Here is an 18,685-nt window from a genome sequence, read left to right as displayed (position 1 = left end):
CTGAAGCCTGGAGAGCGAGAGGGGTCAGTGCACACTGACCCCTCTCGCTCTCCAGGCTTCCAAGGTAGCCGCCTGAACGCACCTTAAACGGCACCTTGTTTTAGAGCAGGAAAACAAGAGGGGGAAAGTTCTCTCCCTCTCTGCACAGCGCCTCCTGCCGCTTCGCTGAAGGGGCGCTGGGCAGAGAGGGGGAGAATTTTTTTTTCTTGTTCTCCCCCCTCTAAAACAAAGTGTGTCCTATTGTCCGGTGCGTCCTATGGTGCGAAAAATACGGTAGTTTGGTATGTGAATGATTGGTATTTGCAATTGTATTGTAATATGGCATTGCTATAATGAGGCTAAAGGGACGCAGGTGGTGCTGTGGGTTAAACCACAGAGCCTAGGACTTGCCGATCAGAAGGTCGGCGGTTCGAATCCCCGTGACGGGGTGAGCTCCTGTTGCTCGGTCCCTGCTCCTGCCAACCTAGCAGTTTGAAAGCACAAAGTGCAAGTAGATAAATAGGTACCACTCCGGTGGGAAGGTAAACGGTGTTTCCATGCGCTGCTCTGGTTCGCCAGAAGCGGCTTAGTCATGCTGGCCACATGACCCGGAAGCTGTATGCCGGCTCCCTCGGCCAATAAAGTGAGATGAGCGCCGCAACCCCAGAATCGGCCACGACTGGACCTAATGGTCGGGGTCCCTTTACCTTTACAATGAGGCTATTATTGGACTGTAATTGCAAACTAATAAAAATTATTATAAAAAAGCAAGCAAAAGAGCTTGCTGCCACCTCCCCCTTCCTCAAGACACCCCCCAACCCCTCCCACCCACGAGACCTCAAGCCAAAGCCACTTGCTTGGTTAAATGCAGGATTTCCAACAGGCGGCTCTTGGTTTCTTCATCCTGGCTTTCGGCCCCCGTGAACAGCTGGAAATCGGGGCGCTGGAAGTACGGGAGGGCTTTGGAGAGGGCCCGCAGCTCTATCAGGTAGAGGAAGTAGAGATTCTTGAGCCGCCTGGGACCCTCCCCCTGAGTCAGGACCTCATCAAAGCGCTGCTGGAACTCCGTGATGTTGTGGCCCCAACGCTCGGCTGCCCACGTGTCTTGGGGAAAGGAAAAAGGAAAGGCGTCAAAGGACTCTCAGCCTTCTTGGAAGTATGTGGAACATTCCCTCCCCTTAGGGTTTTGATCTATGGGCTGCTTTTAAAATGAGGCTGCATTTAAATTGCATTTAACCTGTATTTTAAATTGTGTTCCCCCCCCCATTATGTTTTTACTGTAATTTTACTGGTGTTAGCCACCCTGAGCCTGGCTCTGGCAGGGGTATAAATAAAAATTATTATTATTATTATTATTATTATTATTATTACTATTACTATTGCAGTGGTACCTCAGTTTACAAACTTAATCCATTCCGGAAATCCGTTCTTAAACTGAAACCATTCTTAAACTGAGGCACGCTTTCCCTAATGAGGCCTTGGTGCCCTTCCACCGTTTGGATTCCCTTCTTAGACCAAAGTAAGTTCGCAAACCGGGACACTACTTCTGGTTTTGCGGAGTTCGTAAACCGAATTGCTCTCAAACAGGACTGTCCTTAAACCGAGGTACCATGTACAGTGGACGCTCGGGTTGCGAACGTGATCCATGTGGGATGCACGTTCGCACCCTGCGTCTGCACACGCGCTGGTTGTGATTTGGCCCTTCTGCACATGCGCAAAGTGCGATTTAGCACTTCTGCGCATGCGCGACTGCCGAGACTCGGAAGTAACCTGTTCTGGTACTTCCGGGTTTCGGCAGCCCGCAACCCGAAAAAACACAACCTGAAGCGTCTGTAACCCGAGGTATGACTGTATTATTATTATTATTAGTTAAATTTATATACAGTCATACCTTGGTTCGCGAAGGCCTTGTGAGTCGAATGTTTTGGCTCCCGAATGCCGCAAACCGAGTGTTCCGGTTTGCGAATGTTCTTTGAAACCCAAACATCCGACGCGGCTTCCGATTGGAGCTTCCTGCAGCCAATCGGAAGTCGCACCTTGGTTTCTGAACATTTTGGAAGTCGAACGGACTTCTGGAACGGATTCCGTTCGACTTCCGAGGTACCACTGTACAGTCATACCTTGGAAGCCGCACGCCTTGGCTCCTGAACGATCGAAACCCGGAAGTGAGTGTTCCAGTTTTCGAACGATTTCCGGAAGCCGGATGTCCAGCGCAGCTTCCGATTGGCTGCAGGACGGTCCTGCACACAAAATAAGTAACAGCAAAACAAGCAAAAAAACAATCGCCTCCCCAAAGGAATTAGAATGCAGTACCTTCCAAAAGGTACCTGGCGCTGAGATGGATGTTAATGCTGGCATGGAGGCCCGAAATGAGCCTGTAGAAAGCCCTCTTTTCCACACAGACACCTGCAAGAAATATTCAGAGATATTGAAAAAGGAAGGAAGGGAGCACACTTGCAGCTGAGAGTATAAAAATTGGGCAATGGAATAAATGCAGTGTAGGTTTCTATACTGTGTTTTAAACTGATGCAATCTGCAGTTTGGAAGAAGGGTAGGTAATACAGTGGTGGCCCGCAAGACGAATGCCTCGCAAGACGGAAAACCCGCTAGACGAAAGGGTTTTCCGTTTTTGAGTTGCTTCGCAAGACGAATTTCCCTATGGGCTTGCTTCGCAAGACGAAAATGTCTTGCGAGTCTTGAGATTTTTTTTCGCTTCCCCCCCCCCTTTTTCTAAGCCGCTAAGCCGCTAATAGCCTTTTAGCAGCTAAGCTGCTAAGCCTTTAATAGCCGCTAAACCGCTAGTAGTGCTAATCCGCTAAGCCGCTAATAGGGTTGCTTCGCAAGACGAAAAAACCGCTAGACGAAGAGACTCGCGGAACGGATTAATTTCGTCTTGCGAGGCACCACTGTACGTTAAAATAATGCTAATGCTACTAATAACAGCGTTGTAATAAATAATACAATATTGCCTTGGTTATCGAGAGCGAAGCAAACAGGAAAAGGTGGGTACCTTGCAGCCAGCTGTAAAACATGTTCCCTGGAAATACAGAAACAAGACAATAGTCAGGAGGATTCTTCCATGAGAGAAAGGTGAATGTTTTAAAAAATCACATTTGTTGCGTGCAAAGCAGAGGTTGTAATTGGCCTCTGTCAACCTCCTGCCTCTTCCAGATATTTTACACTGGCTCCCAGTACGTTTCCGAGCACAATTCAAAGTGTCGGTGTTGACCTTGAAAGCCCTAAACGGTCTCAGTCCAGTATACCTGAAGGAACGTCTCCACCCCCATCGTTCTGCCCGGACACTGAGGTCCAGCTCTGAAGGCCTTCTGGCGGTTCCCTCACTGCGAAAAGCCAAGTTACAGGGAACCAGACAGAGGGCCTTCTTGGTAGTGGCACCCGCCCTGTGGAACGCCCTCCCACCAGATGTCAAAGAGAAGAACAACTACCAGACTTTTAGAAGACATCTGAAGGCAGCCCTGTTTAGGGAAGCTTTTAATGTTTGATGGACTACTGTATTTTAATCTTTTGTTGGAAGTCGCCCAGGGTGGCTGGGGAGGCCCGGCCAGACGGGCGGGGTATAAATAACAAATTATTATTATTATTATTATTATTATTAACTACAAGTCCCATCAGCCACAGCGAGCGCAACTCCAAGTTGGAAAAGGCTGGGCTAAACACAACAGCCCTGCTAGGATTCAGACCAAAGGGGACCTTGGCCCCAGATTATGAACCTGACTTCCAACTTCCCTGGTGCTTCTAGATGCTGCTGGCGTCCAACTGCCATCGGCCGCAGCTGGCATGGCCAGTGGTCAAGCGCGATGGGAGCCGGGGAGAGAGGTTTTGTGCTGGCCGTCAGGCGATGGCTTTTTCCACCTGCCTCGCCCCTCGCTCTCCAGCCCTAGGAGGCTTCAGAACAGAGTTGCTGCCACAGACATTATATATCAGGGGTCAGCAAACTTTTTCAGCAGGGGGCCGGTCCACTGTCCCTCAGACCTTGTGGGGGGCCGGATTATATTTTGAAAAGGAAAAAAATGATCAAATTCCTATGCCCCACAAATAACCCAGAGATGCATTTTAAATAAAAGGACACATTCTACTCATGTAAAAACACGCTGGTTCCCGGACCATTCGCGGACAGATCGTAAGGTTGGTGGTTCAAATCCCTGCAATGGAGTGAGCTCCCATTGCTCAGTACCAGCTTCTGCCAACCTAGCAGTTCGAAAGCACGTCAAAGTGCAAGTAAATAGGGACCGCTTTCTAGCGGGAAGGTAAACGGCATTTCCGTGCGCTGCTCTGGTTCACCAGAAGCGGCTTAGTCCTGCTGGCCACATGACCTGGAAAGCTGTCTGCAGACAAACGCCGGCTCCCTCGGCCTGTAAAGCGAGATGAGCGCCGCAACCCCAGAGTCGTCCGCGACTGGACTTAACTGTCAGGGCTCCTTTACCTTTTTATTGTATTCTAATGGATTATTGAATATTACTTTACTTGATATAAGTTGTTTATTTCAAAGTTATGTTGAAATAATATGGAACATGGAATTAATTGACAGCAGGAACTAGGCTTTCTGTCCTCCGTGAAATTTGTCCTTCGTGGCCCCAGCTGGAGAGAGACTCACCTTCATTTTCTCCTGCAGCTGCAAATTTAAGAAAAAGATAATGTTACCACTCACACTACACTTTCAAAAAGGAGCAACAACTTCCCCCTGCATGTCTAGATTATTTGGCTGACCACCTAAGATGAGGACTAAGTATATTCTGCATTATAAGGTATTAAAATTCTGCATCCCAGTCCTGCGTTATTATACAAATTTGCATTTCCTGTCTTATTTGACTATATCCTACCATAATGGGGAATCTTATGCAGCCACTACACAGTCATTGCCAGCATACATTTCAAGTCTAGATTTGCATCCACAGGGACTAGAAACTCTACTTTTTGGTTCAATGAAAATTGAAACCCTGGGGATTCTGAAATCTGCGGCTAATTCCAAACCGAATTCCTCGCTATCTTTCTGCACGCCTGGCAAAATCTTCAGGCTCTTTAACTGTTCTCTCATTTGTATCAGCTGCTTTCCCCAATTTTTTTTTTAAAACTGTATTTCTATAAAAACTGATTTTACAGCACTATCAAGCAGGCAGTGTCAAACAAAATATGAACTCACCTCTTCCAGAAGCCAGGGGATTTAAAGGCCTTTTTACGGACTGAGGTCTAGGAGACAAAGAAGTATTTTTTAAAAAAATTAATCAAAAGGGTGCTTTAATTTTTTAAAAGACATTTGTATTCCACCATTCCATCAGATTTCCAGGTGACATACGTTTCCCCCCCCAGAAACGATCTCTAATAATGAAGATGATGGAGTTTATGGAGCTGGCTGATCTCACCGGGAGAATCCGCGACCAGAAAGAAGAGGAACACCAAGAAGACTAGAAGAAATTTAAAGACTATTTGAATAAATATTGTAATATTAAAGATATGTAACCACTTGAAAGAAACAATTAGGCCTAGGATTAAACTGGAATTAAATTTATAAATAAGAAAATGTACGATAAAGAAAGTTATGTACGGTAATATGATTAGGACTGTGATATGGTCTTTTGAAACACTGATATTGGAAACTGCTACATATAATTACTAAGAAATTCGGATGGAAGAGATTCGAGGAAGTCAAATACTATGTTTATGAAGATGGATGGTACTTAATTTTAATTAATTAAGTGGTAATATGCTGTATGTATCTTTTTTCTCTTTTCTCTTTTTCTTTTATTCTTTGTTTGTTTTTATTATTGTTAATCTTTTTTTCCCCTATGTTTATCTACTGAAAATAATAAATATTATTTGGGGGGGAAAAAGAAACGATCTCTATTAAAAAGCCATCACTAAAACAAGCCAATCGACTGTGGGAGAGAGCAAACATTCTTCCCAAAAGGCCAGGGAAATAAACTCGTGCTGACTGTTGCCTGCTAAAGGAACATCTCTGCTTGGGTGACTTTCCACCAACAGGGTGCCACCACCGAAAAGGCCCCGTCCTAGGCTACCCTTGGCTCAAGTTCTGAAGGCAAAAGTAACCTGTACACAATTCCAATATTTCACAGCTGAGATACAATCCTTCCATCATGTGTTAGGGAACACATCATGCCAACTCTTTAAAAGAACTTCACAGGAAACTCGTCCGTTTCTAGAGGCAATTCAGAACGCAGACTTACAAAGCCCATGTTCTGGACTACTGCAATGCGCTCTATGTGGGGCTACCTTTGAAGGTGACCCGGAAACTGCAATTAATCCAGAATGCGGCAGCTAGACTGGTGACTGGGAGTGGCCGCCGGGACCACATAACACCGGTTCTGAGAGATCTGCATTGGCTCCCAGTATGTTTCCAAGCACAATTCAAAGTGTTGGTGCTGACCTTGAAAGCCCTAAACGGCCTCGGTCCTGTATACCTGAAGGAGCGTCTCCACCCCCATCGTTCAGCCCGGACACTGAGATCCAGCGCCGAGGGCCTTCTGGTGGTTCCCTCATTGCGAGAAGTGCGGTTACAGGGAACCAGGCAGAGGGCCTTCTCAGTAGTGGCGCCCGCCCTGTAGAATGCCCTACCACCAGATGTAAAGGAAATAAGCAGCTATCCTATCTTTAAAAGACATCTGAAGACAGCCCTGTTCAGAGAAGTTTTTAATATTTAATGCTGCACTGTTTTTAACATTTGATTGGAAGCCGCCCAGAGTGGCTGGGGAAACTCAGCCAGATGGGCGGGGTATAAATACTATATTATTATTATTATTATCATTATTACTATTATTGCTATTATTCTTATTATTATTATTATTATTACGAGCCAGGTGCCTGCAAAGAGTCTGCTTATTGCGGCAGCCTTTGCTGCGCTGGCTGGGGATGATGGGAGTTGTAGTCCCAAAAAATATGGCGGGTGCTGGGTTAGCAAAGGTCAGCTTACTCCCCACTGTGAATCTTGCCCAGTTGTCAAGATAGTCATTCGACATCTTAATTCAACACCTGCGTCTATGGAAGAAAGGCAAACAGCAGCAAACAGCAGGGTCTTTTTGGCTGTGGCCCCCTGGGAGTTGGGACACCCTCCCCTTAACCATTTAACCTATCGCCTGCCATGATCACAGCATTTTACACTGGTGCCAAAAGCCTATTTGTTCAAGCTTTTAAACCGAGTTCTTTGTATTTTCCTACTGAAACATTTAAAATTATGGGCGCATGTCAGGATTGCCGTGACCTTATTTGATGGGTCTTTGGGTGCTGTAGACTTTTTGCAATTTGGCTGCTTTTACTGCTGCTTTAGGATGAGTTTGTTTTTTGCTTTTATTTCTCGTACGGATGTTAATTTTTTTGTTAAAGGTCATCTAAGAAAGCAGATTTGAGAGGCAGGCGATAAGCTTTTTTATGATTTATAATGTATTTTTAAACGTTTTAAAATATAATTGCTATTACAAATGCAAATGCAATCCATTAGTAATTAATTAATTAACAAATCACTTCCTAGGAGGCACTTTGAAGCCACCTCAAAATACAATAAAAATATAAAACAACTATTGCATATATAAAAGCAAGCAAAAGCTGTTACAGATATAAATACAATTTCAAATAAAATGCAACCTCTTCTTCTTTTTCTTCTTCTTCTTCTTCTTCTTATCTTGTAATTTTATTCTTCCTGCTTTTATGACTGTTTTTACTATTACTTTGAACTTGTTTGTTTGAATAAAAAATTACAGACAATTTATACAATTGGATATAACCTTATACACATTCATATGAATAGACAAGGCTTCCAATAAAAACATGCAGAGCACATGCACTTTTTTGATAGAAAAAGTTATGCTTTCTATTATTGGGCGATAAGCATTTTATACACAAGCAAATAACCCCATGGCAGGAAACCATGGGCTGTAAAAGGATGTGTGTGTGTTTTTAATTTAATAAATCTCAGAATCCAGCCAATCAAAAGGAACCTACTTGAAACAGTTTTCTTCATAGATGCTGTTCCAGATTTTCCAGGCTTCAGGTCCCTTGTAGCCAGTGTAACCTTCTGGATTGAGAAGCAAATCCACGTACTCCGCTTCTGGAGACTGGATATCTAAGAAAAAAGACATTTCCGTATTTTAATCAGAAAGACATAAGAAGAGGAGGAGTTTGGATTTGATATCCTGCTTTATCACTACCTGAAGGAGTCTCAAAGCAGCTTACAATCTCCTTTCCCTTCCTCCCCCACAACGAACACTCTGTGAGGTGAGTGGGGCTGAGAGACTTCAGAGAAGTGTGACCAGCCCAAGGTTTAGACTCCATTTTAGGAACATTTCAAGGATTATGGACTGTGTTGGTTGTATCAAATGTTGTCTTTGGGGGAAGCTGCACGTAAATAACAGTCCCCATATTTCCTTCCTTCCCTCGCTCCTATGTGTTCTCCAGCCAATAACCTTCTTGCTTTTGAAATTGCCTGGTCTGAGAGCTCAAGCAAGAAGACTCATGCGATATCTCCGTTGCAGAGCTGTACCATTTCAGCCTGCAAGAAAGGGACAGGATACTGACCTCTGTAAAGCTGTGGATAAAGGTAACGAGACCCCGACCATTAGGTCCAGTCGTGACCGACTCTGGGGTTGCGGCGCTCATCTCGCTTTATTGGCCGTGGGAGCCAGCGTACAGCTTCCGGGTCATGTGGCCAGCATGACTAAGCCGCTTCTGGCAAACCAGAGCGGCGCACGAAAATGCCGTTTACCTTCCTGCCGTAGCGGTTCCTATTTATCTACTTGCACTTTGATGTGCTTTCAAACTGCTAGGCTGGCAGGAGCAGGGACCGAGCAACGGGAGCTCACCCCATCGTGGGGATTCGAACCGCCGACCTTCTGATCGGCAAGTCCTAGGCTCTGTGGTTTAACCCACAGCGCCACCCGCGTCCCTGTAAAGCTGTGGATACTCCATAGGTAAAACTAAAGGACCGCAAGAAGATCCAACCGATTCATTCTGAAGGAAATCAGCCCTGAGTGCTCACTGGAAGGACAGATCCTGAAGCTGAGGCTCCAGTACTTTGGCCACCTCATGAGAAGTGAAGACTCCCTGGAAAAGACCCTGATGTTGGGGAAGATGGAGGGCACAAGGAGAAGGGGACGACAGAGAACAAGATGGTGGGACAGTGTTCTCGAAGCCACCAGCATGAATTTGACCAAACTGCGGGAGGCAGTGGAAGACAGGAGTGCCTGGGTGCTCTGGTCCAGGGGGTCACAAATAGTCGGACACGACTAAACAACTAAACAACAACAGCCATTGATAGCCCTTTCTTCCTCCATGAATCTGCCTAATTCCCTTTTAAAGCCATCCAGCTTGTTAGCCATTGCTGTCTCCTGTGGCAATGAGTTCCACAGCTGCACAACGATTGCCTGAGAACAGCTATTGTTTGCCCCACACGACTGGGCATGTGGCATACTGATGAGGTCTATTTACGTCTTTGCCCTGCTCTCTCTCTCTCCCCACACGCCTTCCTTTTTCATTTTTACGTCCCCCTGCCTCCACCAGCCGGGTTTAATTCGAGGGTTTTTAAAAGCTGACATCAACAGCAACAAGGCAACAAACAAACGAATAACACTGCTGTCCCTATTTACGCGACACGAGTCTAGAAGAATTTGGGTTTTTTAAAATAAAATTCTTCCAGCTGCGTTAAGCGCAGGAGTTAAAAAAAAACCCCAGGAAATATCCCAACTTGGGAGGAAGGTGGGACAGAAACATGTTAAACCACAACAGCCAATACCGTCCACTTCGCAAAAGCTGTCTGCAGAATCATCGTGCCGAGTCCATCGAATCACAGCCCTCGCCGTTTCCTCACTGCAAATCAAGCAAGAAAATATTTGTCACTAGATGTTTCATTTGTCCCAGGTTATAGCATTATTACATAATATTAAAAACAATTGGAATAACTCATTTGGTAGAGGATGAAACTCTTAATCTCAGGGGCACAGATTCGAGCCCCAAGTAGGCGAAATATTCCTACATTGCACAGGGCTGTAACAGCAACAACAACAACAATAATTACTATTACCATTATCATTCAATTTATATACTGCCCTGTACCAGAAGTTCCCAGGGCGGTGTACAACATTAAAAACACATTACAGAAAAACCTTATAAAAAAACATGATGACAGACAGCCTAATAGTAAAATAATCATAATAAAATAACCATTATAGGTGACCCCTGTGGTCCCTTCCAACTATACAATTTTGATTTATGTGGAAATTGTTTCCCATTTGGTTGTGTATTTTTCTGATGTGGTTTATTTTTTGTAATTATGTAAATCTTGTTATGCTGTAAGCCGCCTTGAGCATTGTTTTTTTTAACTGTGGAAAGGCGGCATACAAATAAAAAATGGTGATGGTGGTGGTTTAAACCACTCTGGGAATTGTAGCTTTGGGAGGGGAATAAAGGGGGTCTCCGAACAACTCCCAGCACAAACTCCCAGGATTCTCTGGGGGGAGCCATGACTGTTTATAAAGTGGTATCGTAGTGATTTAGGTGTGCGGTGCAGATGTGGCCTTGCAGGTGTGATTTGGACGCTTCCTGTCGCCTTTGTGATCTTCGTTTCCGAGTACGTTTCCGAGCACAATTCAAAGTGTTGGTGCTGACCTTCAAAGCCCTAAACGGCCTTGGCCCAGTATATCTGAAGGAGCGTCTCCACCTCCATCGTTCTACCCGGACACTCAGGTCCAGCACTGAGGGCCTTCTGGCGGTTCCCTCACTGCGAGAAGTGAGGTTACAGGGGATCAGGCAGAGGGCCTTCTCAGTAGTGGCGCCTTCCCTGTGGAACACCCTCCCACCAGATGTCAAAGAGAACAACAACTACCAGGCTTTTAGAAGACATCTGAAGGCAGCCCTGTTTCGGGAAGCTTTTAATGTTTGATGTATTATAGTATTTTAATATTCTTTTGGAAGCCGCCCAGAGTGGCCGGGGAAGCCCAGCCAGATGGGCGGGGTATAAATAATAAATTATTATTATAATTATTATTATTCAGGCGCCCGTGGGATTCAAAACAGCGAGAAGGGAGCTTGCAGGAAAGTCTCTGCAGCTTTCGGGATTAATAAACACCAGCAGCTACCCTGCCTCGCAGGCCGCCCCAGTTTATCGAGATGAAGACATCGCACCTCAGGGATCCATCAACGGCTCCAAGTCTCTCAGCTTCTTCGCAGTCCTCAGCGAGGTGGGCAGCGGCTTCAGAATACTGCAAAGCAAAACAACAGGTTTGCTTTCAAGCTGATTAGAGTCCACTGCCGTGGAGAAGGCCACCAGGAGTCACCAAACCCAACCAAGGCAGAAGAAAGCTACCAGCCAGCCCACGGACCACCCAGGAAGTCACATCTGCACCTATCCAGACCACCCACGTCGCAGCTTTATGAGCTAGCCAAACTGGTGCGGCGACTTCTCTTTTTTTTTTTTTTTGTATTTTTATTAAAGATTTTCTGATTTACAAAAGTATGCGTAATGTCTCTCTCTTGTATTTTTTCCATGTAACATTTTTACAAATCAGTTTCGTTTGTTGAGATGTTAGGAAGAAAAGGGGGAGGGGGTGGAAGATGGGTGGAGGTGGGATCGGGTGGCGATGTTTCTATTTTACTTAATATATGTGGGGTTTGGTGTCAGTGTTGCTTGTGCAGGTTCTCTGCTGTTCACTTGTGTTCCTTTGGTGGTGAGAGAGGTTGGGGTTGGCCATGGGTGCAGTTATTCATTTGTGGTTAGCTGTGGTGGTCTTTGTTTTCATGTGTGAGTGGGGTGGGGGTGGTGTTTTGGATCAGGTTAGCCATATTGATTTGTATGCTGTTGGTGGATTCTTGTCATTGTCTTGTTGGGCTGTGTATGTGATAAAGGGGAGCCATACCAGGGTGAAGGCGTCTTCTTCTATTGTTCCCGTGTCAGTTTCAGTTTATTGGTTAATTTTTCTAGTAAGGCTGTTTCCCATACTATTTGGTACCATTGGTCCATGTTTACTCCTGACAGGTCTCTCCAGTGTTTGGTTATGGTGTTTCTGGCTGCTGAAAGTAGGTGGGTTATGAGTTCTTTGTGGTGTAAATGGGCATTGTTATCTTTGAAGATGTTTGGTAGGGCCAATTCTGGGGTGATTTCTAATACTTGCTTAGTTATTTTACATATTTCTCGTATGGTTGTTGTCCAGAATAGTTGGGTTTGGGGGCACTCCCACCACATGTGGAGGTATGTGCCTGTGGAGGTGACCCTCTCCAGCATTTTGGTGAGGTTCCTGGGCGTATTAGCGCTAGTTTTCTTGGTGTTAGGTACCACCTGTAGGTGAGTTTTAGAGTGAGTTCTTTTCTTATCGTTGATATGGATTTAAAGGGGGGTTTAGACCACATTCTGGTCCATTGAGTGGGGTTAATCTCATAGCCTAGGTCATTCTCCCATTGTTTTGGTGCAGCAACTTTTGTGGGGGAAAGAGAGGGTGCGTTTGGTGAAATCTCATGGGCGTGAACGCCCCGGAAATAGCTAATCCAAGAATGGTGGGCCGTGGCATAACGTGGGTTGCCAGCGTTCGGGGCCACGCGGAGGAATGGGGTTTGGAGGGAGGGAAATGGACGGCGTACGCATGCGCATTCAACTGCCTAATGGCATCCGTGTTACCCAGGAGATCGGAGTTGCAAAAATAAGAAGAGTTGTTGAATTGTCTGGTTATGTCACTGGTTCGCACGGGGAAGCCGTTTTGAACAGAGCCCAGCGACACAACTGGATGTTGAACTTTTGCACCCCTAACCATTCTGCACCCCACGCTACACCACTGATGGTATATAGCAATGTTAAATTAATGAGAATATTAGAAAATTTTCATTTAAAATAGGAGAATATTCATTTTAATGCATTGAAAATGATATAATTAGTTCATATACATGTTTATTCGTGGGTAAACTTGTTCCGATGGCAACCAAAAACTGAACAGATACTTTTATTCAATGGGGCAATGAAGTGAATTCACATTCTTTGGGTTTTTTGGCACCAAACTTGAAATTGAAAATTCAATGTGAATGACTCACGTTAATCACTAAGCCTGCCACTAACTGTATATTTACTATCAACTTTACATATAGTTGAAATATATATGCATTCAAATGTTCATCAAATTAAATGAATAGCATTTTTAAAACTAAAATAAAGAATGTTTTCTGTAGCTCACATTTCAGAACTGCCAATGGTGAATGACACAATGCCCAGTAATGTAACTGGATCAAAAAAAAATCATTATTCATTACTTACACTAGCAATATCACAGCTTGATTTATTACTAGGTTTTTAAAATGTGGGTTGTAAAACTGGTTCTTACATTAGAATTTACAGTTTGGGGAGAATACTCCCCAGAGAATTTCCTAGCAGAGAATATTCTCATTCTCGAGAATATTCTCCGGAGATTATTCTCACCTCACATCACGAACGGTATATATAAATTCTCGGCATTAAATAAATAGGTATGTGTGTGCTTACTACTTCCGGCCAAACCTTCAGCTGATACTTGCTAGGCGGCCATGATGACTCAAAAAACCTCACCTCATTTCTTTTCCAAAAAGAAATGCCATAGCCAGGAACAAAGGAAGCTGCCTTATACGGAGACAAGGCCTTTGGTCCTTCCAGCTCAATATTGTCTACACTGGCAGGCAGCAGCTCTCCAGGGCTTCAGGCAGTCCCGGCCCTAACTGGAGATGCTGGGGACTGCACTGAGATCCTTCTACATGCAAAGCTGGTGCTCTACCAACTGAGTTATGAACTGCCGGTAGCTCCGTTGGTTAAAGCATGGTGCTGATAACGCCAAGGTTGCAGGTTCGATCCCCGTAAGGGATAGCTGCCTATTCCTGCACTGCAGGGGATTGGACTAGATGACCCTTCCAACTCTACAATTCTATTAATCTTCCCCCAGGATAGGGCAGAACTAGGTCACAGTCCAGTAGCTCCGTTTTGCCCGGGACCCTCCCAGGACTTACCTTGTTGTGACTCTCCGACCTAATTCTGCCAGGGACTTCATCCTGAAAAGAGAAGTTGCAAAATAAAATCCCATTTCATTGTACAGTGGTACCTCAGGTTAAGTACTTAATTCGTTCTGGAGAACTTTGCTTCAGGATGAGAAAAGTGGCTGGAGAAACCCAGCCAGATGGGCGGGGTACAAATAATATATTATTATTATTATTATTATTATTATTATTATTATTATTATTAGGCTGCTTTGGTGCAGGTTTTCCCTGTTTGGTATTCTGTAAATTTCATAGAATCAAAGAATCGTAGAATTAGAAGGGACCCCCCAGAGTCAAACCCCGTGCGATGCACGGATTTCAACTGCACCCCTGTCCTTCAGCTCCTTCTCCTTCATTTCTCCCTGGCCTTGCTTGGCTCTGTTTCCACCTGCCCTCGCCACTTGCGGTTCGCTATCACAGTCCCCTCTTGCCAGGATTTGGCACGGTTTGGCAGCCCCAGATGGATGAAGAGCAGGAGGAGGAGGAGGAGGAGGAGGAGGAAAGAGAAGGCGCTAACAGCCATCAGCAGCCCTCTCCTCCATGAATTTATCCAGTCTTTTAAAACCATCCCAGCTGGTGGGTATCGCTGCCTCTTGTGGCAGTGAGTTCCACAGATCAACTCTGCGGTGAATAAGTCCTTTCTCTTATCTGTCCCAATTCTTCTAACATTCAGCGTCCTTGGATACCTGAGATTTAAGGCGGCTGCAAATCTCTGGCCATGCTCCTCTCCTCGCAGATCTCAACTTCTAGGCCTTCTGCTTGCTACTGAGCCTGTGGCATCAGCAGCCTTTAAATACATATCTCTTCCTTCCTCTCAAGCGAGACCTTGTGTTTGGGGACAAGAACCTGGCAGGAAACCCTAATCACAAACCTGATTGCATCTGCTTGCAGTGCAAGGAGTCCCTAATCCGAACGCAAGACAGGAATCTGCCCAAATGAATGTCATACAATGTAAGAAGAGATGCCAGTTCTGTGTTAGGGCTTGGCACTTGCCTCAAGTCTTTTATTAATTTTTCTGCTTAGCAATTTAAAATACTCCTTTTAACATCCCTAAAAAATCAGTGACTTCCCTTCTTCATTTTGAAAATTGTAAATCCCTGCATGCGAAAGGCTGGGCTGGATGAATCCCAAGCCGGAATTAAGATTGCCGGAAGAAATATCAACAGCCTCAGATATGCAGATGACACAACCTTGATGGCAGAAAGGGAGGAGGAATTAAAGATCCTTTTAATGAGGGTGAAAGAGGAGAGCACAAAATATGGTCTGAAGCTCAACATCAAAAAAATGAAGATCCTGGCCACTGGGCCCATCACCTCCTGGCAAATAGAAGGAGAAGAAATGGAGGCAGTGAGAGATTTTACTTTCTTGGGCTCCATGATCACTGGAGATGGGGACAGCAGTCACGAAATTAAAAGACGCCTGCTTCTTGGGAGAAAAGCAATGACAAACCTAGACAGCATCTTAAAAAGCAGAGACATCACCTTGCCAACAAAGGTCCGTATAGTTCAAGCTATGGTTTTCCCAGTAGTGATGTATGGAAGTGAAAGCTGGACCATAAAGAAGGCTGATCGCCGAAAAATTGATGCTTTTGACTTATGGTGCTGGAGGAGACTCTGGAGAGTCCCATGGACTGCAAAAAGATCAAACCTGTCCATTCTTCAGGAACTCAGCCCTGAGTGCTCACTGGAAGGACAGATTGTGAAGCTGAGGCTCCAATACTTTGGCCACCTCATGAGAAGAGAGGACTCCCTGGAAAAGACCCTGATGTTGGGAAAGATGGAGGGCACAAGGAGAAGGGGATGACAGAGGACGAGATGGTGGGACGGTGTTCTCAAGGCTACCAGCATGAGTTTGACCAAACTGCGGGAGGCAGTGGAAGACAGGAGTGCCTGACGTGCTCTGGTCCATGGGGTCACGGAGAGTCGGACACAACTAAATGATTAAACAACAACAAATCCCTGCATATTTTACATAAGCTATACCAATCTTTTTTCCATTATGACATCCATCAAAACTTATTTGCACTGTTGAATTTATCTTAATGCTGCCAACGTTTTCCAGTGTACAGTGGTACCTCAGGTTAAGTACTTAATTAGTTCCGGAGGTCCGTTCTTAACCTGAAGCTATTCTTAACCTGAAGCACCACTTTAGCTAATGGGGCCTCCTGCTGCCGCCGCGCTGACAAAGCACAATTTCTGTTCTCATCCTGAAGCAAAGTTCTTAACCCAAGGTATTATTTCTGGGTTAGCGAAGTCTGTAACCTGAAGCATATGTAACCCGAGGTACCACTGTACACAATTTCCTTCCCCCAATGTAGTCAATAAACGTTTTCCAATCTTCTCTAAACGTATGTTCTTCTTGTTCTCTTATTGTATATGATAAGTCTGCGCAGGGGCCATGCTAATCTTCTCTGTATCGTTCCAATTTTAGTATATGTGCTGCCGAAGCGAGCACAGGTTAAGGCTTTCTGGGAGATGATATATAATGAATTGAAAAAGGTATTTAAATATACCTTCTTGAAGAAACCAGAGGCCTTTCTCCTGGGCATCATCGGCCAATTGGTGCCAAAGAAGGACAGAAATTTTTTTATGTATGCCACAACAGCAGCAAGAATACTCATTGCAAAGTATTGGAAGACACAAGATCTACCCACTCTGGAAGAATGGCAGATGAAGGTGATTGACTACATGGAATTGGCGGAAATGACTGGCAGAATCCGAGACCAGGGAGAAGAGACGGTGAAAGAAGACTGGAAGAAATTTAAAGACTATTTACATAAATATTGTAAAATTAAGGAATTTTAGAAGGATGTTGGATAGAAACTAAGTGGTTTCCAGCTGCAATGCTTTAAGAGATACGAAAAAAGGTTTTATAAATGGGTAAAAGCTTAATGGTAAGGATTTGCTGAACTAACAAACTGAACTGGAATACAAAAAAGGGAGGTACGAGGAGGTCCGGGGAAATAAGTGAAAGGAAGATATGTTATGGAAAACTAACGATGTGTTTTTAATTGTTTCTATTTTGTATGTTTCCTTTTATTTTTATTTTTTTTGTTATATCTTAAAAATTTTATTCTTTTTTTTCTGTATTTTGTATTTTCTTGTATTTTTATTTTATGTTTTTGTATTCTTTGAAACTTTAATAAATATCATTTAAAAAAAAAAAAGATAAGTCTGCAAGCTGCGCAGAACATGAGACTCTTAATCTCAGGGTTTCGTGAGTCTGAACTCCACATTAGGCCAAAAGATTCCTGCATGCCAGGGGGTTGGACTAGATGCCCCTCGTGGTCCCTTCTGTGATTCTGCGACGTTTCGCACTTACCGATGGACATGGCTTTACAGCACAGTCTCTAATTCCACAGTGACTGTCGTCGCTCCAAAAAGGACAAGGCTTCTTTAGGTTAACCTGCAGAGATCAAGGCAGAAATTGCTTCGGTTGGTCTAGGTGATTTTTAGTTCCAGGCAAGAGATTTTAACTTGTCAGGAAAAGATGAAAAAACTTTTAGATTTACGATATGCATTCCGATGAGGCAAGCGCAGTTTTTTCTTTTGAGAAATGGTTTGCCAAGGCATTGGGGCGGGGGGGGGGTATTAAAAAAAAGAAAAGTATAAGCATTACCTCGTAATATCTGAAATAATCGCTTTCCAAAAGTTTCTGCAGGCTAGGGAAAATCTTGCGGTTGTTGTAGCTATCAATAGTCTCAACGTCGCAAGTACAGTCGTCCAAATGGCCAGTCACCTGAGGAGAAATTAAGAAGCAATGAGGACTGGAAAGCAGCGAAATAATTAGGGGACGTCTAACAAAAACAACAACATAATTAACATTTATATGTGTACTGGAATGATGAAAGTACTTTACATACTCGATCCAGGTCACCTTTCAAACAAACCTACCGGGGTAAATTAAATGTTACACAGAGGTGTGTGTAATGAAACCCCAACTTTAAAAAAAAGTAAGTAAAAGCATCATCGGGACGCAGGTGGCGCTGTGGGTTAAACCATAGAGCCTAGGACTTGCCGATCAGAAGGTGGGCGGTTCGAATCCCCGTGACGGGGTGAGCTCCCATTGCTCGGTCCCTGCTCCTGCCAACCTAGCAGTTCGAAAGCACGTCAAAGTGCAAGTAGATAAATAGGTACCGCTCCGGCGGGAAGGTAAACGGCATTTCCGTGCGCTGCTCTGGTTCGCCAGAAGCGGCTTAGTTCTGCTGGCCACATGACCCGGAAGCTGTACGCTGGCTCCCTTGGCCAATAAAGCGAGATGAGCGCCGCAACCCCAGAGTCGGTCACGACTGGACCTAATGGTCAGGGGTCCCTTTACCTTTTAAAAGCATCATCAAGAGGCTGCGATTTTGAGTGGCAGAGGGGCTCAACTCCGGCTACTTCCCCCTGCCCCCCCCCCAAAAAATATCACCCTGCCCCACCTGATTCCCCCACACTTTAAGCTTTATATTTAGCTTCACTACGACATAATTTTAGAAAGTACCTTATGTGGCAGTACAAGGACCTACAGGGTTATAAAGACTAGGACTAGCCGCCTGAGTTTCTATCCAATGCAATTTTGGTTTTAAACGCAGTGTAAGGTTGTCTCTATGGGAGTACATTGTATTTAATTATGGGGTATCAGAGTTTTTAGGGGGCTAACCAGGCTGGGATAGCAGGCTTGTTGGTTTTTGAATGTCTGATGTAGATTTTTTTCAACTTCG

The 18,685-nt window shown here is 44.6% G+C and overlaps 1 protein-coding gene across 1 annotated transcript in view; it reads right to left on the bottom strand.

Moving 5' to 3' along the window:
• The window catches only part of ERO1A (endoplasmic reticulum oxidoreductase 1 alpha), a 34,448-nt gene that overhangs the window by 7,250 nt on the left and 8,513 nt on the right, over positions 1-18,685 (bottom strand). Inside the window, 11 exon segments of the mRNA XM_080993451.1 lie at positions 833-1,083; positions 2,293-2,385; positions 2,990-3,016; positions 4,595-4,612; positions 5,141-5,187; positions 7,951-8,071; positions 9,737-9,810; positions 11,125-11,201; positions 13,957-13,998; positions 17,305-17,388; positions 17,602-17,721. Coding sequence (XP_080849577.1) covers positions 833-1,083; positions 2,293-2,385; positions 2,990-3,016; positions 4,595-4,612; positions 5,141-5,187; positions 7,951-8,071; positions 9,737-9,810; positions 11,125-11,201; positions 13,957-13,998; positions 17,305-17,388; positions 17,602-17,721 — 954 coding nt within the window.

This window comes from Podarcis pityusensis, assembly GCF_964106645.2.
Source record: "Podarcis pityusensis genome assembly, chromosome: 1".
NCBI classification, from domain to species: domain Eukaryota; kingdom Metazoa; phylum Chordata; class Lepidosauria; order Squamata; family Lacertidae; genus Podarcis; species Podarcis pityusensis.
Note: the sequence above shows the minus strand (reverse complement) of the source record. Positions and strands in the feature narration are given on the sequence as shown.